Here is a 25580-nt window from a genome sequence, read left to right on the forward strand (position 1 = left end):
GCAGAGGCGGGATAAAAATAAAATTTACATTCATCCCTCCATATTTGCGGTTTTGATGTTTGCAGACTTGATTATTCACAGATATGATTAATATGTTCTCTCTAGGAATCTCCAGGTCCTCTGGCGCAACTCAATGGTCAACTTTAACTGCACCGAACAGAGATATCCTTGCCTCAGTGTCTCTGCTCCTAATTTTAGCTGATTTTCTGTTAAAGTTTTATAATTCACATTGTAATATATTTTATAATGTTCTTTGTTTTTATGGCTGGGATGTGGGTTGGGGAAGGGGATTGTTTTTAAATGTATTTTTATGTTCATTGTTTTTTGTTGTTTTCTCTTCTTCTTTGTAACCCGCCTTGATTCCTCTGGGAAATGCTGGGCTATAAATTAGTAGTAGTAGTAGTAGTAGTAGTAGTAGCTCCTCCAGTGCCATTCTATGGTCAGTATATGTTGGACGTTGGCCACAGAGTTGCCCTGGAGGACCCAGAGATTCCTAGAGAGGTGTCCTCTCAGGCAAAAACATGGTATTTTTGTTATTTGTGGTTTTTCCATATTCACAGGGGTCTTGTGCCCCTAACTCTAGCGAATGTGGAGGGACAAGTATATTATTATTGTTGTTGTTGTTGTTGTTATTTATAGTGACCCTATCATGGTGCTTTCTGGGCAAAGCTTCTTCAGAGGGGGTTTGCCATGGGCACCCTCTGAGGCTGAGAGAGTGTGACTCACTAAAGGTGGCAGCAGAGTGGGGAAAATGGTAGCCCAACACTCAAACCACTGAGGCACACTTCCTCTCAGAGGGAGGACTTTTCTCCTCCTCTCTGAAGAGAGAAAGGGCAGGCCCCGCCCACCAGCCTTTGCTTAGGCTCAAGCGTCACGTGGTCGCTCCGCTGTCGCTCAGCTACTCGGCCCGCCCTTTTCAAGCCCTCCGCTGCCGCGCCTCCGGTGGTAGGTAGATATTTACTTGATTGGCATTTGGGGAGGGGAGGGGGGCTTTGCCGTTCCATTGTTACGTCAGAGTGTCTGAGGCCACGCGGCGGCGGCCGTTATTTCTCCCCTCCTCCCCCCCAACTGCCAAATTGTGCAGCGAAGGGAGGGGAAGGATGGGCCCGGCTCTGGACTCTCCGCGAGGCGCTTTTGTTTCCACGCACACAGACAAAAGGGGAGAGCCACGCAATAAACAGTCCCTCCCCCACAATAAAGCCTCCCCCCTCCAAATATATAAATCCAAGGACGTGAAGGAAGGGGAAAGCTACCCCCTCAAGCAAGCCTCTCCCGAGGAAGGCGAGGAGGGATCCTGGGTGGCTGGGGCCTCTTCTCAGCCTGGAGACGGTCGTCAACACTCCTTGGGTTGAGTGGACTCTGTTTGTGGTGGTGCGCCTCCAAGTCGCTTCTGACTCCTGGCGGCCCTTATCATAAGACTTTCAACCCTCGCAGGGCTTTCTTAGCAAGTGTCTTCTTCAGAGGGGGTTTGCCATGGCCATCCCTTGAGGCTGAGAGAGTGTGACTCGCCCAGGGTCACCCAGTGGCAGGGTGACCAGTTGTTGTGTTCCTTCAAGTCATGTTTGACTTATGGCGACCCTCCACCAAATGCATCTGAGGAAGTAGACTGAAGTCCACAAAAGCTCATGCTGCCAATTTCTTTCTTTCAGTGAGTTTCAAAGGTGCTGAAAGATCTCTCTAGATCAGGCAATCCTATCACAGGGTTTTCTTGGCAGGTTTCTTCAGAGGGGGTTTGCCACGGTCATCCTCTGAGGCTGAGAGAGTGTGCCTCACCCAAGGTCATCCCAGTGGGGTTTCCATGCTTGAAAAGGGACTCAAAGCCTGGCCTCCAGAGCTTAAAATTACTCCTGCACCCAAAATGTCTCTTGGCAGATTTCAGAAGAGTGGAGGATTACCTTTTTTCTGAGCGTCTCTGTTTGTGATTATAACCAATTAATGGTTGGTGAGGCTGAAACAGAACATAATGGGATCCAGGGCACATACTGGAAACAGCCATGTGTGTAATTGCAAAGGCAATTATACTATTATATCCAAAATCCACAAAACAGTGATACCTTTGTGGGGACAACCAAAAGGCACAAAATACATGTCAAAAACTTCAAAAGCTTGTGACGTGTGTTGTGTGCATTTTGCCTCATAAAATCATTGTCGTTTTGTGGTTTTACTGTACCATACATAGGGATACTGAAACTAGCATTGGGAACTCAGGCTTCTGCCCAGGCTTAACTGTGACATCTTTACCATCTAGACAAACAAGCATAGGCATCATCCACTGTTTCTTTATTGACCTGTACCTTGTGTGTGGTATAACATTGGTGCTTGGCTGCATCTGAATTCTATACATTGCTAGGATGCTATTAAGGTTATTAATTTTTTTAAGTAGTCTTCAAAGATGTAGCTGTTATTAGTCTGGGAAATCAGTATACAGAAGGATCCTGTAGCATCTTTGAGACTTAGGTGGGTTACACACCGCCATTTAGTGCGTAATGAACACGTACTAGGGTTAGGAAGGGGCGGTGCTTCCACACACCCCTAACCCTAGTACGTATTCTGTACGTACAATATGGCGGCGGCTGTTCCACACGGCCGCACCATATTTATGTATCGGACGCTGTGCGTCCGCACGTGTCACAGCGTCTATGACGTCGCGAGTCCGCCCCTGGCGCCTCAGGACGTCATAGAGGCGCCGCTTAAAGAAGCTCCATTTTGGAGCTTCTTTTTCAGTCCGTGCGGGAGGCGTGCGGTGTGGCTGCTGCGGCTCCCGCACGGAGTAGGCGGCGGCGGCGGCACACCGCTGCAAAGCGGTGGTCTGTAACCCGCCTTACTGAAAGAAAGAAGCTGGGAGCATGAGCTTTCCTAGCCTTGAGCCTATTTCCTCAGATTTATGCTCCTTGGATCCTGGGTCAGAATGGATTCAGGGGAAAGAAAAGACTTGAATCAGTTTCATTCTTCACAACAAAACATGATGAAGCTCCTGAGTGGGATCTGAATGTTCAAACAATATGAACTCAAATTATGAGGCTATGAAAGCTTTCTGTATTGCACCTTCTAGTTTGTCTTTAATTATAAGTTAGAAATTGTCTTAATTAGAAGTATCTTCTAATGTGTTCTGTTTTTATATGCAGAATGAAGAGCCTGGATGAATAAAAGTGCAGTATGTTGAGTTGGTTTTGAGAGACATGAAAATGCCAGCAGGTACAAATGTTTGCTTATTACACACACATGCACGCAATAGTATGGTTAAACAGTTGCCATAATACTGCGAGCTTAACAGTGGAATCATTGGTTGATCATTTTTATCTGTGAAAAGAAGTGTTTTTATTGCTGAAAAACCTTTCCATGAATGCATATCTGGGCCATGATACAGACGTTGTTTGTACACCAGAGACCCTGAGGGCAAATTAGTAGGTTTTTTTTTTTGTGGAACACAAAATATGCATTAAATTCTGCTTTCAGGTGTAATAGCTCAGTTTTTCCTGAATTTGCCAGGGATGACAGAGGAAGATAATTTTTAAAAATATCCAGAAGGCACTAAGGCTGTATCCACGGTGGAGTAATAATCCAATTTGAGACCACTTTAACTGCCATAGCTCCAAGCTAGGGAATCCTGGGAATTGGAGTTTATTGTGGCACCAGAGCTCGCTGACAAAGGCAGCTAAATGTCTCATAAAGCTACAGTTCCCAAAATTCCATAGCCTTGAGCCAGGGCAGTTAAAGTGGAGTCAAATTAGATGATTGCCGCAGTTTGGATGCAGCCTGAGTTTGGAAAGGTTGCAACAGTTAAATTGTGAAGACAGAATCCATAGCGCCTCACTGTCATATTTGCTACTGTAACTTCTTGACTCTGCAGAAGTGGCACCAGAGAGCCACTCTGCTAATGTGTACTGCCTTTTTCACACTGAGGACTGTTACGTGAAAGCAGAGTATTTGGCCATGCTTTTTTGTCCAGCAAGGGACTATTTGACATAGAATTGTTCAGCCTGTGTTTCTTCTGTGCAATTGATAGAAGAGAAGTACAGCATTTTTATGGTCAGTTTTCTCTAATGAACTAACTGATGTTACCAAATTGTTATCTAACTTTTCCAGAGGAGAGTGAAGCCAAGGCAAAAACCAAGGTTCGCTTTGAAGAAATATTCAGGAACCATGTTGGCCTAACAGATAAAAAGAATTTAAAGAAGAAGAAATCAAATATTCCAGATAATATTGTGGTGAGTTTGGTGGGCTGTCTTGGTACAAAGTTCTGAAAAGTACAAAGCATTTTGTTTCAGAGAACATTTTGTTTCATTGTGCAGATATTTGTAGTATTGTGTACAGAATCTGTTCCTTTTGAAGTAGAAACACTGATAACGTCTTACGGTTTTACAGAGGCTCCCAACCAACATCATTTCCATGTCTTCTGGATTTTGAAAACCACAACCTTCAGATGTAGTTTCAGACTGAAGACTGCAGTCTCTAATTAGTGCTACCACACTGCTTATAATAGAAGTGGGTCAGTCACTGTATTATTTTATCACTTCCCATAACGAACATAGTGTTATTTATTTATTTATTTAAATAAAATATTTCTACCCTGACCTATATCAAAGAGATCTCAGGGTAGCTTACAAGTAAAATTAAAATAAACAGGTTAAAGCAGTTCAAAACACAATAACATTAAATAAACAAAACTTATTAAATATATGAAAAATAGTATAATAGTTTATAACTATATACATTGCTATTTGAAAGACATCAGTGAGGCTGATGAACAGTCAAGGTTTCTCTTGGCCTAAATGAAATCAGTGTTGGAGCCTATCAGGCCTCCGGAGAGAGGCTTTGCACAATTGGGGTTTCATGGCTGAGAAAGCTGTCTTCCATATCCCCAGACAATATATTGCATCTAGTATACATAGGCGGTATCCATACTGGCGTTTTGCGCTGGCCTGGATACGTGCTAGGGTTGCCTCGGGACGTCCTTTACAGATGCCCTGCAACCCTAGCAAGTAACCACGGCGTCAAAATGGCGGCACCCTGTCTACATGGGCGCCACGATTACGTCATCATGGCCATGCCACAGCCAAACAGAGCTCCTTTCACCACGCCAGCGATACGGGAGAGAAAGGGGCCGAGTGGCCCCTTTCTCTGTCTCCCCATCGCTGTCGGGGTGTCCTTGGGGCACGAAGCCCCAAGGACACCCCTTTCCAGGCTGCACGAGGCCTGGAGAAGCAGCAGATCAAGGCCTCTGGGGCTGCTGCTGTGGCCACTGAGGCCCCAATCCATCGGGGAAAAGGGCGGTCTGTATCCCGCCTTAGTGAGAGAAAAGAACAGGTTGTAAAAGTTTATTAGTATTTCAGTATCACTGCAGGTTGTGTGAAATCCTTGCACAATGCCATGAATTACTGCTGAGAACTAATATAAATTCTTCTGGTTGCTTTTACAACAACCCACTGAAGCAGTAATTCTGAAGCATGTAATGGTAGCCTAAGGTGATCTAAAGCAAGTACCATTGTTCTACCAGAAATACTGTGAACTTTTCTCCCTGTCCCCTCCCCGCACAAAAGATTTATCAAATGAAACTCAGCAGAAAGCAGTAGCAATATCAGGCTAGGTTGTGGGCTTTCAGTTGTATTTCAAGGATCATCAGCCAAGGTGGAAGACCAATGTTTAGAGGATCTGACAGTAAGAGCTGTTCGACAATGGAACACCTTCTCTTGGAGAGTGGTACTCTCCTTCTTTGGAGGTTCTTAAACAAACGCTGGATGGCCATCTGTCGGGGTGCTTTGATCGTGTGTTCCTGCATGGCAGGAGATTGGACTGGATGGCCCTTGTGGTCTCTTCCAACTCTATGATTCTATGAAGCCAAGCTGATGGAGTAATACTAATAACAATAACAAGCATTTATGGTTACATGAATAATGAGTTTGCACTTGATATGAGGAAGGAGTAGGTAGAGTAATGAAAGGGACTAAAAATTGTCTTGTTGGATCAAGAGTTTATTATTCTGGTTTTAGTACTGTCCAGTCAGGTACTCCCAAAAGGTCACGGCGAGCAAAGGGTACCATTGTTTGTCTCCACCACCTAGTAAACAGGTATAATGTTCTAGTGTTCTGCCCCATTATGATTTCGGTTTGTTTAGGATATTACTGTTCTAGTAATATGGAATTGCATTAGAAATTTGGATATCAGATTACTGAATTGATTGCGTCTTCTGATTTCTTATGTCCGCTGAAAGCAAACAAAACCAGCTTCATTTATATACTGCTTCATACAGAACTAACAGTGTCTAAGTGGTTTACAACTGTAAGCTAATTGCCCCCAACAATCTGGGTACTCATTTTAGCGACCTCAGAAGGATACTTTACTGGTATTGAACTCACAACCTTGTGGTTTGTGAGTGAGTGGCTGCAGTACAGGCATTTAACCACTGCACCATCAGGGCTCCTCTTTGGGCAGCCCACTAGAACACCGGAACTTTCAGAAAGTTACTGAAACTCTGTGTGGACCTGTTGTTGGTTGTTTAAAAATGCTAGATCCACCCTTAAGATCAGTAGTGTTACTGGGAGGCTGCGGGGGGTGGGTGGGTGCGGACTGCACTGGGTGACATCCCAGAAGGGAGTGACACCCCAGAAGAGGGGTGACACTCAGTTGGTCTCCTGCCCCCCATGGGGCCTTCCTGGAGCCTTGGGTGGCCTGTCCGGGCCACTGCAGAGCTGTGCACACACTTCACTGGTGCGTGCTTCCATTTGGTGTGCACTGCACACCCCCAGAAGCCCTGCCCCCGCACCGAGTGTCACCAAGTGGGGTGATGCCACTGCTTAGAATTACAGATGATTTACCTAGGTTTATTCTTTTAGCTTGCCAGTCAAACTTACTCACATATATACTTTAAAGAATTTAAAAATATGTGATGTTTACAGTTTTGGATTGCTTACAAATATGCCTTAAGAAAAATGTTGTGTGAGTGTGTGTTTTGCTTCAGAATTAGCTTGGTTTCCAGAACCTTAGCAATGCTTTTGATGCATACCTATTCATACATTGAACACTGGTTGCATTAGGTTGTCTAGTTTTTGTTTGTTTGTTTCTTTGTTTTTAAGAAAAAGTTTATTTTTCAAGGGGTTGCTTTCAAGATATTGCCTCCTGTGACTTTTGTTTTGTTTCTTGTTTTTAAAATACACTCTGTAGAGTCATGAGAGTCTTAGGTGTGTGTGTGAGAGATCCTATTTACGATACTATCTTCTGTTTTCTTGTATTTCTGCGTTTTCAGTCTCGTTGTTTTATGTTGTACATTGCCCTGAAATAAGGTATGACAAAGGTCAGTACAAAACTATTTCCAGTAATCAATCCCGCTTATTAATTTCATTGGGTTTGTTTCTAATGCTTATGATGATTTTCATGATTTTGATGCATTATTGAAACTGTAGACACTTTATTTGGGAATCAGTGGAGATTTAAGATTTGTAGAGCATAATGTAAGTAGGGCTGTATCCACCCTACAGAAACAATCCAGTTTATAATAATATATTTATAATATATTTATAAAAATTTATAATAATCCAGCCAGCACTTTAACAGCCATGGCTCAATGTTACAGAATACTGGGATTTGGAGTTTTGTGAAGTTTTAGTCTTTTCTGTCAGAGAGCTCTGGTGCCACAACAAACTACAAATCCCAGAAATCCATAACATTGAGCCATGACAGTTAAAGTGGTGTCAAACTCGATCATTTCTGTAGTGTGGATGCAAGCTAGGAAGGAGGTTTTGGATGTAAAAGTAAGAAAGTAGAGAAAAGAACTAACTTTTCTGAGCAGAAAAGTGGTTTAGGACCTATGAGCCCTGGTGGCGCAGTGGTTAAATGCCTGTACTGCAGCCATTCACTCAAAACCACAAGGTTGCGAGTTCAAGACCAGCAAAAGGGCCCAAGCTCGACTCAGGCTTGCATCCTTCCGAGGTCGCTAAAATGAGTACCCAGACTGTTGGGGGCAAATTAGCTTACTTGCTGTTCACCGCTATGATCTTTGGAATAGCGGTATATAAATAAAACAAATTATTATTATTATTATTATTATCTTCTAAGGAGCAATAGCAATAGCATGTACATTTCTATACTGCTTACTGATGTACTAAGTAGTTTACAGAGTGTAAGCCAATTGCCCCCAACAAACTGTGTACTAAGCAACCTACAGAAGGATTCCAGACTGAGTCGGCCCTGAGCCCCTGGCTGGTATTGAACTTGTTTGTGAGTGAGTGGTTGCAGTACAGGCATTTAACCAATGTGCCACCAGGGCTTCATGTAAGTAGAAGGAGTCGTTGGAATGAGTATGCGCTAAAGAACGACTTCACAAAATTAAAATAATTTATGCATGTGCACAGTTATGCCACTTTTTCCTGCAGTGAAGATTAGTGATGATGACAGACAAGCATCAAGGAATCACAGCAGGCCCAGGATCCCTTAGCTTGTGTGTAACAGATACTGTACATGAATAGGTTGTTGTTATTACATTTACTGTATTTATATCCCACTTTTCCCCCAACCCTGGGACTCAAGGCAGTTTATAAACATTAAAACAGAAACAGACAAAAGTTTACTTAATTAAAACACACAAGAGTTAGACTATAATTAAACTTCCAAGAAACTTAAAACCAATTTAAAAGATTATCCATTAAAAAGCAACAAATACAGACAATACAGCACACCATAAAAAGCACTTTCCCATAAGCACTGAGTTCTGAAACACCTCTTTGAACAAACAGGTCTGTTTCCCACTGGAAAGGGGATTCCAGAGCCTGGGAGCAATCACCAAGGAGGCCATCTCTCATGTCTCCACTAGCTGAATCTGGGAGTCTGGTGGAACCAAGAGAAGAGCCTCCCCTGAAGATCTCAAACATACAATTCTTCAGGTAACCTGGGTTCAAGCCATTAAGAACATGGTACGTCATAACTGACACTTTGAAAATTTGCCTGGAAGCAAACTGGTGGTCAGTGGAGCTGTTGTAACAAAGGAGTTACATACCCTCTATAACTACCCAAAGTTAGTAGTCTGCTTGCGTGTCTTTGGGTCAGCTAAAGTTTTTTAACACTCTTGAAATGTATGCCCACATAGATCATATTACATTAATCCATATGAGATGTAGCAAAGCCATGTGTCATCGTGGCTGGATCAGAAGTCTCCTGAAACAGGTACAGTACTACTAATTGCACTGTAAAAACCCAAGCTTCCAGGCTCAGGGTTGTATCCAGAAGCTATACCCAAGCTCTGAACCTGTGTCTTCAGTGTAACCCCATCAAACAGAATCCATTTATATTCAGTGCAAGAAAAACTGAGGTACTGGCAACAGTTGTATTGGTTAAGCAAAGTATACAGCAGCCCAGAGTAGTGATTCATTGGATTTTGTATTTGTTGAGGAAAACAACTGGATGTCTCCAGAGAAAGCATTTATTGAGCTAATCTCCTTGCCTCACTTATGGAATTTTACAGCTGAGGGTCTTGTGCTTCTTAGATTTTTTTCCCCTTGTCATTAAAAAAGAGGCATGAAGAAGACAAAATCAGATTAGCTGCACAGTGCCTTTACACTGATAGTATTCCATGAAGGAATGAGAGCAGCCGTGTGTACAGTAGACCTTTGTCTTTTTTTTTTTTGGTCATATTAAAATAGCCCAGGGCCTTCTGGAAGCCCATTCCACGGTTACACAGCTCCCTCCCTGAATAGCCTAGAAACTGACTACCAACCTTGCAGTCCTTCCATTGGCAGCAGTGTTGCCAGTTTCCGGGGAATTCCCTGGTTTCTGTGTAATAAAAAGCCATTCCGGGTAATTTCTGGGTATTAAAAATTATGGGGAATTTCTGGGGAATTAAACTTTCCTGTTGGGTAATCCTTTCTGTTTATGGGGAATTATGCCTACCAGTTCAGTTCTGCCCCTTTAGGCCCCCATCCCGGTCGGATCTTCTAAGAGGCTGATGGAAATTGTAGTTCCGTCCATCCATTTGCCCACCCAAAGTAGAACTTAAACTACCTCTCCCAGCCAGCCAGGCCATGCACGAGGCCAGGTCCAGACCGTCCCCCAATCCAATCTATCACACTCAGCAGCTTTAGCCAATCACTGCTCGCTTTGGCCAAAATTGCTCTTCCATCCAGTCCTGCCCTACTTCAGTCTGCTCCCTCGGATGCATTTGGATATACTACTACTACTACTACTACTACTACTACTATTTTTGTAGAGTAATCTTACAGCCACTTGGAGACTCACTGCAAGAAAGGAGTTGGCAGCATGAGCTCTCCTAGACTTAAGCATAGTTCCTCAGATGCATGGGAATTGTACAGTAGTTTATTGTGGCACCAGAGCTCTTTCTCACAAAACTACAATTCCTAGAATTCCCTAGCACTGAGCCAAAGCAGGGAAAGGCAGGGCAATATAATAATAATAATAATAATAATAATAATAATAATAATAATAATAATTTTGGTAAAACATGCCGGGGAATATCTTCCAGGCTTGTTGGCAACATTGATTGGCAGGCAAAATCTTCTTTATTTCACCAGGCCTTTGAGCACTGTAAGTTTTTAAGAAGGGGCTTTTAATTGTGAGCTGTACTGCTTTTAGTTGTATTGTTTTAAACTATTGTTTAAAATTTTAATTGTATGTTTTATATTATTTTAAATTTGATTATATTTAATTACATTTTATTGTTAACTTTTTGCTTGCTTTGGCTATTATTTTATTTGTATTTGTTTTACTGTGTAAGCTGTGTTCACTCCCAGTTTTGGGGGAAAGCTGAATATAAATAATAGTAGTACAGTAGTGCTGCTGCTGGTGTTAGGAGCTCTCCATCTGAAAGGCGCAAGAGGAAGAAAGGACAAAATGATAGCAGAGAGGGGGGGAATTTTTGGAAATGGGCAGACAATGAGAGTCAAATTTAGATGTGAGTAAAGCAGGATTTCTAAGGATTGTGAATAAAGGCTTTAAATGCCTCCAGGATTTCTGGACATCTGCCATTTGAAGAAGATTACACTCGTCCCTCCACATTTGTGGCTCTGACTTTTGCAGATTTTATTTTTCATGGATTTTATTAATATGTTCTGTCTAGGAATCTCCAGATCCTCCAGCGCTTCTCTATGGTCAACTTTAACCAAGTGTCACACTGAAGGACCTAGATATTCCTACAGAGAACACTTCACTAGGCATTTATAGTTACTCGAGTGCAATTCTGTGATCAAAGTCTGGCAGATGTTTCCATTCACTTAGTGGGGTTTGCTATAGTTGGCATTAATAACTGGATTTAGGCCTTAGTTTGTTTGTTTGGTTTTTTAATCTTCAGTCTACCTTAAAAAACGAGTCAAAATACCCATCTGATCTTAGAAGCTGAGCAGGGTGAGCCCTGTTAGAATCATAGAGTTGGAAGAGACCGCAAGGGTCACCCAGTCCAACCCCCTGCCATGCAGGAAATCTAAATCAAAGCATCCCCGACAGATGGCCATCCAGCCTGAGTTTGAAGACCTCCAAGGAGGGAGACTCCACTACACTCTGAGGGAGTGTGTTCCACTGTCGAACAGCCCTTACTGTCAGGAAGTTTCTCATAATGTTGAGGTGGAATCTCTTTTCCTGGAGCTTGCACTCATTGTTCCGGGTCCTAGTCTCTGGAGCAGCAGAAAACAAGTTAGCTCCCTTCTCAATATGACATCCCTTCATGTATTTAAGCAGGGCCATCATATCACCTCTTAGCCTTCTCTTTTCCAGGCTAAACATCCCCAGATGCCTCCATCATTCCTCATAGGGCTTCATGGTTTCCAGACCCTTTACCATTTTGGTCGCCCTCCTTTGGACATGCTCCAGTTTCTCAACATCCTTTTTGAATTGTGGTGCCCAGAACTGGACACAATATTCCAGGTGGGGCCTGACCAGAGCAGAAGAGAGTGGCACTATTACTTCCCTTGATCTAGACACTATACTTCTATTGATGCAGCCTAAAATTGCATTGGATATCTCAGATAGGAAACTGCCAACAAATGCCAGGTGCTATGGGCTATTCTTCAGAGGAAGTAACTGGCAAAACCACCTCTGAGTATTCCTTGTCAAAGGGGCTCTGCAGACCACCCCTAAGGGATGGCCTGCAGCCACCTCATAGAATCATAGAATCGTAGAGTTGGAAGAGACCAGTCCAACCCCCTGCCATGCAGGAAATCACAATCAAAGCATTCCCGACAGATGGCCATTCAGCCTCTGTTTGAAGACCTCTAAGGAAGGAGATTCCACTACACTCTGAGGGAGTTTGTTCCACTGTCGAACAGCTCTTACTGTCAGGAAGTTCCTCCTAATGTTGAGGTGGAATCTCTTTTCCTGGAGCTTGCATCCATTGCTCCGGGTCCTAGTCTCTGGAGCAGCAGAAAACAAGCTTGCTCCCTCATCAATATGGCATCCCTTCTTGATTTTCACCAGATCAAGGCCACAGCAATCTCACGCCACAGCTCCTATCTGGCCTTTCCAGGGTGCCATTTCCACCACACTGTGGCTTTATGTGCCACAGTGCACAGTGCATCTAAATGCAGTGCCAGAGGAGCACCGTGATGCTGTACACTGTGTGTTGCGGAACACGGCAGTATGCTGCCAAAAGGGCGGAGTTGGGTCATGTGACGTATGGACGCCACATCCTGACTCCGCCCCCAGGCCAGCCTTAATGGCCAGTCTGCACAGGCCCAAAGACAGGTGATTTGCAGACATGTACACACAGCTTCAAAAATAAATATCTGAGCAGTTTTCTAGCATTCCTAATGTAGAGAACATTTACAACACTGTTTTAAATGAACAATTTGATATATCCCCTTAAAGAAGTAGCTCATATATAATAGAACTTTTAAAGTATCTTATTTGCATCTATCTTTCCACTTTATCACGACCTTTTATTAAATATTATTTCAGTGGTCTTTGGTCAGTCAATGGACATGAACACCCTCCTCCAGATAATATTTATATTACATATGAACTAGGCATGGAAAAAATCTTTGAACATGTATTTTTAAAAATATGTCATTTGGGCATATTAGCCAAACAGTTTTCAAGATTGCAAAAATACATTTGAGAAATCTGATTATAATACACTTTGGAAGAATGTATTAAAACCTTGTTCAAATCTGGACTCTTTTCATGTTTTGTATGAATTATATCTGTTGGTTGCCTCTTAAAAATGATTCTTAATTGTTTTAACTTCACAGAATAAATTGTTTTAACTTCACTTCACAGAATAAAATAAGCTAGGTACCTAAACATTAATATTATAATAACCTGCTCATAATTTATGAGTAAATGACTTTTCAGGTTTTTGTTTGAATTGTAGCTTGAAACATTCAAAAACCATCTTGATCCTGCCAAAGAAAATGAAAATGACGATATAATTATAAACAACACTTATAACCCAGAAGAAAGGAGTCCACAATTTACAAAAAACGAGCTTGGAAGCAAAGCTTCAGCTGCAGTAAAAATAAATGATAATGCTGTTAGTGGGGAGGATAGCAAGCAAACAAAGGCTAACAAGAAGAAGAAGAAGGCAACATTACAAGAACAACTTAATGAGGAGGAAAAGTTATCTGAAATGAAATTGGACAGTTTTGAGAAAGAGATTCATGTCTTTTCAAAGAAAAAAACAAGTATATTACAAGCAGATGCACTTCATCAAAAAGGGGACAGTAACATAAAAGGTGCCTTGAATGGAGTGAGAGATATATCGGAGTTAGATGAAGAAGAACAGCTAATCCAAGCCTATGAGCAGCAAGTGGCTGAAGAGGAAGCAAATGCAATTAAGAAGAAAATAAAAAAGAAACTTAAAGAACAGATGTCTGAATTCACCTTCAATGTTCAAAGTCATGAAGTGGTATTGAACAATGAAATGAGTAAAAAGAAGAAAAAGAAAAAAGTACCAGTTTTATCTGCAGCTCAAACAAGGTATGGTAGGGAACGGTAAATCAGCTTGACTTTCAGTCTTTTAACAGTGCTTTGGCTTTTTGTTTTTGAGATGGGAAACAGTTTTACCACTTTTCTTCATTATGATTTTGTAAAGGAAAATGTATTGTTACCATATCTAAAAACAGATGTTCATTGTAGCAGTTCTTCTCCCTCCAGCCTAGAAAATTATACCCTTGTTTTTGGAAAAGCAATGAATATTTGGCATGCGGGATTTCATTGTGATTTAGTAGCAGCATAGGAGTTTTGTTTTTGGACTTGATTTAGGCAGAAGAAAAGCAGTAAAATAGTAGAGCTCTGCACACACATGCACACAAGTTTGGCACAATTAACAACGTGATTGGAGAATGCTGGTGAGTTTCTGTTGTACCCCAGATTGCACAATAGAGCTACTGTAGCTGTCAAGGAGAAAAGCCGAGCTCCCCTACTCCTCTGCATCACATCACCTTGGACACATTGGCGACATAATGTTTAGTTTTTCACCACTTATGTATACTGTAGTATGTATAAAGATACCTTGATCAGTCCAAAGAACTTTGGACTGTGCCGTTTCATTCTTAAACTGAACCTGGTCAATCCACAGGTGTAAACAGATGGTGTAGTTTTAACATTTGTTTCTGCTCTGGACTACTCTTGGAGGGGAGAGGGGAGTGATTAACAAGAACTGGAACAATGTACAGTTGACCCTTGACATTCATGGGGGTTAGGGGCACAAGACCCCGTGAAAGTCAAAATTCATGAATAAAGAGGGGGGAGGGGCAAAAGCAGTGTGTGCATGCGCACCCCCACCTCCCTTGCAAGTTTTCTGAGGCAGTGGAAGGGCAGGGGAGCATGCATTCACAGCTCCCTCCTTCCCTTCCAAGGCTTCAGGGAGCTCCAGGGAGCTCTGAAACCTTGGAAAGGCAGGAAGGAGGGTGCGTTCGCTTTCCCCAAACCCCTTCCCAAGGCAAGAGTGCTGTCTTTCCCCAGACTCTGTCCTGGAAAAGGGTGAGGGATTATTTTCCCTAAACCCCTTTCCAAGGCAGGGAGCTTTTTGGAGAAAGAGGCAGTTCTCCGTCCTGGAAAAGGGTGGGGGATTATTTTTCAAGGCAAGAGCTGTCTTTCCCCAGGTACCTCCCTGTCCTGGAAAAGGGTAAGGGATTATTTTGAGAGCTGCTTGGGGAAAGAGGCAGCTCTCCATGCTGGAAAGGGACAGGATTGGCACGTGCACCTTTCCTGGCTTCTCCCTCCTGGTCTTCCCCCTGCCAGGGGAAAAGCCTGGGAGGGAGGAAGAGGAGGAGGAGTGTGTGCACAGTGGCCTTGAACTCGCAAATAATGGAAACTGTGAGTGTCAAAGCTGCAAATGTCAAGGGATGACTAGTTTCAATACTTACACTGTCATTTTCTTCCTCCCAAACACAAGTTCTTGGCTAATAGTGGGTAGCAAAAGTATTCCTTTTGCAGACTGTAGTCATAGATTTGGCATATTCTGGATTGAATGTGTATGACGGTATTCCAAGGTTACCTTTTTAACTATTGAATCTGTTTCCTGGCAGTGCCTTAACCGTATCTGAACTACAGAGTGAAGTAGAAGAGGATAATAGTAGCAAAAAGAGATCATTGGAAAGACCGCTCATATCAAAGTCTACAGAAGACTTTGTGTTAACAGAAGAGCCACAGCAGAAGGAAGATGTTGAAAAAACAAAATATAAAGGAAGGAAAGCAAAAAGAAAACCCAAAAAAGGTTTGTTTGGGAGTATTCAAGCCCATCAAGTATGATTTTATGAAACTAAGGTCAGAGTTGCAAGTTGATGTACTGTATATTTGGTTAAATTTCACCATGGCTTGTGGCAAAAAAGCTATCTTTTTGGTAATGTTGTGCAAGCAGAAATGTCATATCTATATTGATGAATTTTATGTAAGTGAATTTAGAATCGACCTTCAAGCTACACATGGAAAATAAATCTTTTTTGCTCAACACCTTTTGTTCACCTGCATGTATATGAGGGGGAACAATACAGGTGTATGTATTGAGTCAATTTTCGTAAAGCACTGTGCATACAATAAATTAACTGATAGTTTTTGTCAGTTATTCTGCAATTTAATTTGAATAATCTTTCACTCACCAGAGGTTATCTTCTTTATCCTAGCACTTGAAGAAGATACAGAACAAGCTGGCGAAAATACATTGCATGTGGCTTCTAGTGTTTCACCAGAACCAAAACCAGTTTTTGATGATAGCCTCGTTTTAGGTGTTTACATCCATCGAACTGATAGACTTAAAACTGATCTCATGGTATCACACCCCATGGTTAAGATTCATGTGATTGATCAGAAAACTGGTCTATATGTCAAGAAAGAGAACAGGTGATTTTAGCAACTTTTAAAAAATGTCCTTTATGCTGTTGTCATTACCTACTTTTTTTCTGATCTTCCAAATGTTCATCTGAACTATTAATTTTAAATCAGGTTGGGCAACTGACAGGGGTTAGGGGGCTACATGCGAGACTGCATCCCCATGAAAAATATATTAAAATTTGCCCCCAACACCCCTTATGGGGCATTGGAAGTTTTGTCTTCCCACCTCCCTCCAGGCCATTTGGACCCTAGAAGTTTTTTTCTTTGGTTCCAAAGGAAGTGGCCCAGAAGTAAATTTTTAGATTATGTCCTGTTGGAAGAAAGTCCTCTCCTGGTCCTAAAATGGCACAGACAGACCAAAGCACCCCAGGCTCCTAAGCATATTCAGAGACATTTGAGGGTGAAAATGAACTGGTTGTGGGCGAGGCCAGTTTTGACTCATGGGCTGTACATTCCCCAGTCCTGCCCTAGATCCATGTGTTCTGTAAATTACAATTTTAAGATGGAAAGTCTTCCAAAGGTTAGACTAACTTTGTGTAAACATATGATGGAGGTGAGGTGTTTTCATATTACATGAGACAGCATGCATTATGTGCCCATACTTCTCCAGCATATTGCTGGGCTACAGAAAGTTTTTCAGTCTTGGGGTCCCATTTCTGCTAGACACATATGCTTTCATATTTAACACACAAATTAATTCTTAGCAATGTGAACATTTCACCAGCAACTGTGAAAATGCAGTTCAAGTCTGTGTGTATCTACTCAGAAGTGAGTCTCCATACAACAGATTTCAGACATGTAAATATAGTTCAGTTCTTTACATTTCACAACTGAATACCCAGCTGCTTAAACACATTTAAATTTTAAATGGTGGAGTTTTTTAAAGTTTACATTCCTTTAAATGACTCTTATCTCCATTCACTAAGCAGACATAAGAACAACTGAGTTACAGGGAAAGGAGGTGTGGAATAAACATCCAGCAGGAGAAGGCTGCACATGGCACACAGGTCATGGATTTTGCTCCCCTGTATCACATGCTGTATTTTGTTTAATTAATGTTGAGCCCAATGAGAGAAAATTAATGTGATAATTCACTTATGTTCTCTAATAATATTCTGTTTAAGCCAGTGTGGCATAGTGGTTTGAATATTGGACTATGTCACTGGAGACTAGAGGTCGAATCCCACTTGACCACTGTGCGACCTTGGGTGAATCCCACACTCTTCAGCCTCAGAAAACACCATAATATGTTTGCCTTAGCTGAAAACAATCTAAGGGCACACAACAACATTCTATTCTATTATCATCTATATTCTTATGTTGAATTCTTATTGATGCACCAACTTTTTCAAAACTTGGATTTGAGACTGCAGTCCTATGTATTCTTTCCCTGGGGGTAAAAATAATTGAACTAGGTGGGACTTCTGTCCAAATAAAAACACACAGAGCTATGCCTGGTTCAAGTCACATGAGATTAATCTCAGCTGTTAGGGAAACACCTCTTAATTATAGTATATCAGTCTGCTAATATTTTAGGCCTGATACAGATGGGCAAAAAGTGCTGTCCTGGGGCTGAAATTAGGGCTTGGGAGAGCAGAGGGTCCACACGCTCTGCACTCTCTGGGCACCATTTTGACGTGCGTTCACATGGCGTGCACGCCAATGATGTCCCTTGTGCACCGCGTTCAAACGGGGCGGTGCACAAAAGACATCACCGTGCCGCTCCAGGACTCTAATGGCGCCTTGGCAGTGACATGGAAAGAAACTCTGTTTAGCAGCTCCTTTTTGGAGCGGATCGTTGCTGTGCCTGTGCAAGGAGCAGCATCTCACTGCTCATTTCTGCCCGTCTGTACAGGGTCTGTGTCAGCAAAAAAGAACTGAACTGAATACACAAAGTACAATTGGCCTTTACATTTGTGGCTTTGACACTTGTGGTTTTGATTATTCATGAGGTCGAAGCCATGTACGCATGCACTCCTCCTACTCCCTCCTGGGCTTTTCCCCTTGGGAGGAAAAAAGCTTCTAAGGCAAGGAGCAGCTGAAAAAGTTATGCGCCCCAACCCCGCTGCCTTTCCCAGCTGGATAGCTGCCTCTTCCCCCGTCCACCCATCCCTTTAGCTGGCTTCCGTATGGAGGGAGGAGTTATTCGTGTTTTTTCCATATTCATCGGGGTCTTTTTCCCTTGCGAATGTGGAGGTCCGACTGTACAAGTATAGATTTTTTGAAAGATTGAGAACAAAATGAATTCACTATTCATATCTGTTCAGTCTAGTAAAATTATATCCCATTTCATATAAGTTAGAGTCATTCAGATATTTTCTTTGCATTTCATGGGGCTATGGATTATACCTAGAAATATCTAACTTGAGATTAGATTCAAATATATCATGGCCAGTTGACACTCAGATGCTGGACATGATTCCCCCTCCCCAACATGACTGATTGGCTACTTCAGGATGGGAACTGTGTGTCTCTTCAGATGTTTTTGGACTGCAGTTTCCAGTATTTGTCCCCAGTTGGCTGTGCTGACTAATGGGAATTGCAGTCCCACCATTTCTGGAATGCCACACAACCTATCTCATAAATTTTGCTTCCTTTGAAAAATGTGAAACACAGTTGGACTCAACAGAGCTTATTGTTTTTATACAGCAGCCGACCAGTTTCCTCCTTCTATGAACAAGAGAAAGTAGGACATATTCTTCCTATTATGACCCAACCTTATGATTTCAAAAAGTTTAAGTCAACACTTCCAGAATGGGAGGAGCAAATCATATTCAATGAACGTTTTAACTATTTCCTTCAAGATGCTGAAGAAAGCCCAAGAGTCATGCTTTTTTTTGAGGTACAGAATTCATGTTTGATAGTTTTTGTTTGATGACCAGTTTAATTCTGGGGCTTTTATATAGTATTTGATACTAGTGAGATAGATTATTTCCAAGAGAGATATAGCTAAAATAATGTTCTTAGTATAATGTAGAAACTTGATCACACAATCTAAATGACTAAATGAGTCTGCAGAGATCTCTTCGAAGTTGTAAAATTTAAGGGGATATTTAGACCATCATACCTGTAACGGAGAGAAGCATTATCTTCAAGCTTTTCCTCCCAGATAACTTTGTAGAAATCCCTGATAGCTGGGGAAAGAGGCAAAATACAAATCAAGGAGGCTGTCTAACCGAGTAGCAGCTTAGTGCAATAACTTCTAAAATCCACAAAAGAATAATAATTTTTTGGGGCCAACCAAAATGTACAAAATACATGATGCAAGTTTTCGAAACTCCTCTGACTGCTTCATTAACCAAAGGTGTGAAAATCATACAGGAGAAAGGAAACAAAATGATGATGTTAGAGTCACAGGCCTGAATTTTGTCAAGATGTTTTTTTTTTCCTCAGTTAAGATGGTGCTGAGGCATAGTCAGGTAGGCTGAGGCCACTCTTCCCTTTTGGCCATGTGGGGTCTGGGAAACAAAGTATAGTAAAGCCCAGGAAATAAAATTTAGGCGCGTTACAGACCGCCGGATTGCAGCGGTCTGCTGCTGCCGCCGGTTGCTGCATCCAGGAACCGCAGCAGCCAAACGGCACGGTTCCCGGACGCAGCAAAGAAGGAGTGCGAAAATCGCGCTCCTTCTTGCAGCCCGGAAGGGACACCGTGAGGCGCTAGTCGCGCACTTGTGGCGTCAATTCCGCCGCGCGACGTGCGGATGCAGAGTGTCCGTTACGTCAAAATGGCGGCGGCCATGTGGAACGGCCACCGCCATTTGTTACGGACTCAGTCCGTGCTAGGGTTAGGGGCGTCTGGAAGAGACGCCCCTTTCTAACCCTAGGACGGACTGAGTCCGTCCTAGGGTGCCCGTTTGTAACGGGCCTTAAAGTCCATTAGCAACACAGAAAGAAACTTCCTTTGAGACCCAGGCTAGCTTGGTCTTGTGTGAGACTACCTGCCTCCTTTTTGGCAGAAAACATTGAATTTCTCAACTCTCTGTGCTTTTGCATTTGGAAAACTTTTAGGATCTGTTTAGATGAAACATGTCAAATGCAGTCCCAGTTTTTTTTTTAAAAAAAGTTTTACCTTTATTGGAGGTAGAAACCTCAAAGACTTAATTCCCAGTCCCTTGGTATCAATTCAGCAGAAATCTTTGCTCCAAGAAAATGGTACTTAAAAAGACTAACAATACAAGTGTATCTCTCTCTGTATGTAATTCAAAATTTGGGCTGAATACTACTTTTCTTCCAGATCCTTGACTTTTTAAGCATGAATGATGCAAAAGCCAACTTTGATGGCCAAGCTCAGGAAAGTGGCTTTCGGAAAATCTGTTGGGCATTTTTGAAGGTATTTAAATATTTACCTGTTTTTAGTGGAAAGATTTTACTTAAATGTTCAAATAAATTCAATGGAGAAATGGATTTGTGTTTAGAGTAGAGATCTGTTTCAAATACTAAGTATGTTAGTAGACATTGTCCCAAAACAGATGGGCCGAAAAATGCAGTTTCCAGCCATGTTCGAGCTGTAGCATTTATCAGTTGGCTATGTGGCATCATCAGGAAACTATATTTAGTGTGAGCCAAAATCAAATTTGATAGTTTAAAAAACTGTGACCTTCTCTTAGAGCCTTTTCATCATATAATCATGATTTAAATAAATAAATGAATAATCCAGTAATTGAGTTTAGAGCTAAGTAGCTAAAGGCCCTGTTTGTTCTTTGTCCTGCAGATGAATTCTGTACTTAGTTACTTTTCAATGGGACTTCCCATAAACAAATGAACTAACAGTTAAGTGTTCGTTTCCCCCTTGATGATATGAGTACTGTGGGACTTGACAGGAAACCTGAATTTGCTAGTTCACTGGTCAAGCTATAATAAAGGTAAAGGTTCTCCCTAGATTGTCTAGTTGTAACCAACTATAAGGGGCAGTGCTTATCTCCATTACTAAGCCGAAGAGCCAGCGTTGTCAAAGACAACTCTGTGGGTCATGTGGCCAGCATGACTGCACAGAACGCTGTCACCTTCCCACCGAAATGGTACCTATTTATCTACTTGCACTTTTACATGCTTTTGAACTGCCTAGGTTGGCAGACCCTGGGACTGGTGGTAGAAGCTCACTCCATCGCATGGCACTTGGACTTTGAACTGCCAGTCTGCTGACCTTGCAATTGTCAGAGTCTGTGTCTTAACTGGTGAGCCACTGTGTCTCTTGCTGAGCTACCTCCAAGCTATGATACCATGGTCTGAATTGTTATATGATAAAAAGCTATACTATGGGATCCGTTCCTAATAAAATGTCTTTTTAATCAATAACCTTTAGTTACTCTTGGTTTCATGTAAATATTTTGTTCTTTACAGCTTGTAGGTGCAAATGGAGTTCTAAATGTTGGAGGAAAACTGCGTCTACAACTATATTCTCCTCCTGCCAGGACCAGGTCACAGCTAAATATTGTGGAAGTTTATGACTGGTGGGCAAAATGTCCCAGAAACCATTATCCCTCAACACTGTACGTAACCATAAAGGGCATTAAACTTCCAGAACATGTAAGTTAAGTTACAGAAATTCATTGAAAGTATTTATGTAAACATGAAACGGAGAAGATTTATCTTTGCAATTCTTTATAAAGTAAATGTGGACAGGAGACTTGCACATTTGCACTTAGTTACTTTCATCTATCTTGGTACTTTGAATATTTTTCTTCTATTTTTGTAATAAATAAATAAATGTGTTCATGAAACTTTCTTTTTCTCCAGCTAGTTCAATAAAGCAATATGAAATGAAAGATTTTGTACCAACAGGGATCTATTTGTTTTTCTCAGTGAATCCATACCAGATGTACCTGGCAGGGTAGTGGAGCAAAGAGGAGAACTTCCCTTGAAAATCTCAAAGCATGCACATACTTTTATGGGAGGATTATCTGTCACATATTAGTAGCACGCTATAGTGATGCCCCAGTATTAAAAAAGAGAATTTGTCAACAATCTAGACAAAGCTATGCATAAAGTAAGCATATTTTAGTGAAATACCATAGGTCAGTAATAGAGCATCTGTTCTGATCCAGTGTTGTACTTCTGGCTTCACCTGTAGAACAGGGAAGGGCTTCTGTCTGAGACCCTGCACAGCCACTGTCTGTCAGTGTTGATAATATTGATGGTGCAAGCCTGTGCATGTTTACTTGGCTGTAAATCCTACTCTATTTAAATGGGGATTAGTAATTTGGGATTGCTGTTCTAATGGATTAGCTAATCAGCCTTATTTCCACTCTTAAGCAATGTTATTTGCCTGTACAGAGAGGGAGCATTTTTAGAAATATGATTTGCTTTACAAATGTAAATTCTTCACTTGATAGCCTGAATGATGGGATTTACATCAAGTTTGAGTCAACATTCAGCAACTCATTGGATTTAGTCTAGTTTGCGAGACAATGTGGTGTAGTAATTTGTGCACTGGACTACAACTCTGGAGACCAGAGTTCAAATGCCTACTTGCCCACAGAAATCCACTGGGTGACCTTGTAGCTGGGTCTGTTTACATATTTATTTGTGGATAATAAAATATGGAGAAATAAAACTATTTCATGTCTTAATCAATTGTGTGCTTAGAGTATGATAATAAAATCAATTTTAACAGCAATATTCTTTTAATGTACATTTCCATTTCCATGTTGTTTGATGATCTGTTATAATGTTCTTGATATTCTTCATCAATTAAAAAGAATTAAAAGGAACTTGCCTTTTAAAAACCTGTTTGTAGGTAGATCCTTCATTACGTTCTATGATGGCTGTTCAGCAAGAATACCATTCTCCATCATTCTTGGAGCTCCAAAGGGAAATATCTAAAAAACCTAATAATTCTGGACCACAGGTGAAAAAAGAAGAACCTTTTAAGTGGTCAAAACTCCCTGGACAGGCAAGTTCTTTAAAAACACTATCTTTCAAAATAGAGATTTTTTTGTGTATGTATAGAATCATAGAGTTGGAAGAGACCACAAGGGCTGTCCAGTCCAAAATATTGCCATGCAACAACACACAATCAAGTATTCATAAATCAGTCATGTAAAGCATTAACTGCTTACATAGCAGTACATTTTTTATGTAAGGACAAAGCGTATCTTTTGATTTCCATTTTTCCTAGTGTATGAGAATGTCTACCCCAATTAACTTCTGTGTGATTTGTGGTTACTTTGCAGCTGTGACAATTAGAATTAAAATATGAATTTTGTAGTAAAGTTTTGACAGTCAAATTAAGAAATGGCATAATAATCAAAATATAAAAAGCAGTATGCTGTGTTATTACTACTGGTGTCCTCCATCTGGGTGGGGGGGGGGGTAAGGATGGCAAGCATTGTGCAGGCAGTATGCCCTGTACAGAATTCCATTTCATTTATTGGCAAAAAGGCCTTAAGCTCATGCACTTTTTCCCATGCTAGTCTCAGTGCAGAAATTTTTTTAGTGTTTTCAAACCCATCTTGCAAGGGTTAAGGAGATCACACATTTACCGTATATACTCAACTATAAGTCGATCTCATGTATAAGTTGAGGGTGGGTTTGGGGGCCAAAATTATGGATTTTTGATATGACCCATGGATAAGTTGAGGGTAAAACTTAGGGGCATGTCACAAAGGATCTAAAGGATGAAGCAAGGAAAACAATGCCAAAGAAGGTACAAAATTCCAGCAGGCATAACTGTTTGTGCTCATATTAGATGCAGGATAGATGAGAGAACAGAGGAGGGTCAGTGCTTCCAGGACAAATTGCACTCTTGCCTTTCACCAGGGAATAGCCCTATTTTTAATAAGAGTTAAAGTACAGTACCGTGGATAAATCGACTCAAGTTTCTGGGGTCAACTTTTTGACTAAAATTTCTAGACTTATACATGAGTATATACAGTAAATGTAGGCTCTACCAGGCCCAAACTAAACATTTGTGTTTTTACAGAAGTATGATTAAACTGGTGCATTTATTCTAATAAAAAAGTAGCTAAGTTGAAATCTTCTTCCAAACTGGACTAGGGTCACACATTGTTTTCATGACAGTCCCACTGAAAGCAGCAGTTTGACCATCAATATAGTTTGACAGGAAATTTCTGCCAATGGTGGTGGCAGAGGGGTTAAACAGGAGACTGATACAGGGTCCAGACCCAGGAGTACATTCTAGATTGTAGTTCCACAGCATCTTCAGAATTGTCCAGTTTAACCATGCTTTTATAAAGGTATAACCATAACCTCCCCCAATTTGGCATTTTTAGTGTGTTGGATTATAGCTTCCATAATCAGTTTTTTTTACAGCAACTTCTCATGATTTCAAATGGGGTCTTTTCTAGCCCTGCCCTGCTGTTGGAATTATGAGGATACATAAGAGATTATGTGTTCCCAAACCTGACATGAACCACCTTGAGGAAGATTGAAATAATGTGTAGGTTAGACTTCAGCACACTTATTATAATGTATCTGTGGTGGAGCAAGTGGTAGCAGGGAAGATGTATGCCAGTCTAAGCCCTGCTCCCAATTTCAGGTATAATCATGAGAATGAAGAACCATCAATATTAATTATATTTTTTACTGTGCACAGTCCCTGCCCCTTTGATTGTCTGCCAATTTGGGATAACATCTTGCATCTGATAGAGTTTAGATTATTAGCATTTGTATGTTAAGTTTTTGAAGTACCACATACCTCTTGGTTTTTGCTGTTTCCGTCTAATGCAGCTATCCTCCTGGAAATAGTTACAATGATCAAACTGTTAACATAACAATTGTGTGAATAATTGTTTGCTGTCTAAATTCAGGTTTGTCGTATACCAAACAAATATCTGTTTTCTCTGCGAGCTGGAGATATGGGATGTTTCTGTATTCGCTTCTCTGAAGATGGCCGGACATTAGCAGCAGGTTGTGCAGAAAGAAATGGTTATCCAATTCTTTGTAAGTTATATTCTTAAGAAATACTCAGATTTCAATATAGAAACACACTAATGTTTTCTCCCATATTTTTTGTAATGAAAAGCTTACATTAGGATATGCATGTTTCTTTTGTTGTACAGTGAAAGAGTCCTTAAAAATGACAGCCATGATCACAGTATCTGTGTACTGTGGCCATAAATATCCTAAAGGCACCAGATCCCATTTGATCTTGGAAGCTAAGCAGGGTCAGCCCTGGTTTGTACTTGGATAGGAGACTACAAATGAATACCAGGTGCTATATTTCTCTATTTCAGAGAAAGGAACTGGCAAAATCACCTCGGAGTATTCCTTGTCTAAGAAAATCCTATGAAATTCATGAGATCATCATAAGTTTACAGATGAATTGAAGGCACATAAATACATATAATTGATAT

General features: G+C 41.2%; 1 protein-coding gene across 6 annotated transcripts in view; it reads left to right on the forward strand.

The window, feature by feature from the left end:
- The first annotated feature begins 207 nt into the window (after positions 1-207).
- Positions 208-25580, forward strand: part of AHI1 (Abelson helper integration site 1) — a 131256-nt gene continuing 105883 nt past the window's right edge. The window contains exons 1-11 of one of the 6 annotated variants that reach the window (XM_089530324.1): positions 208-231; positions 3126-3195; positions 4087-4208; positions 13307-13911; positions 15465-15652; positions 16059-16275; positions 18916-19108; positions 20501-20596; positions 21607-21792; positions 23003-23158; positions 25035-25167. In XM_089530324.1, the coding sequence (XP_089386450.1) occupies positions 3180-3195; positions 4087-4208; positions 13307-13911; positions 15465-15652; positions 16059-16275; positions 18916-19108; positions 20501-20596; positions 21607-21792; positions 23003-23158; positions 25035-25167 (1912 nt within the window). In that variant the 5' untranslated portion in view covers positions 208-231; positions 3126-3179. The other 5 variants (XM_089530320.1, XM_089530325.1, XM_089530322.1 and 2 more) reach the window with 5 other exon arrangements.

The sequence above is a fragment of the Sceloporus occidentalis genome, unplaced genomic scaffold (genome assembly GCF_023333645.1).
Source record: "Sceloporus occidentalis isolate IW3139 unplaced genomic scaffold, rSceOcc1.0.p SCAF_6, whole genome shotgun sequence".
Classification (NCBI taxonomy): domain Eukaryota; kingdom Metazoa; phylum Chordata; class Lepidosauria; order Squamata; family Phrynosomatidae; genus Sceloporus; species Sceloporus occidentalis.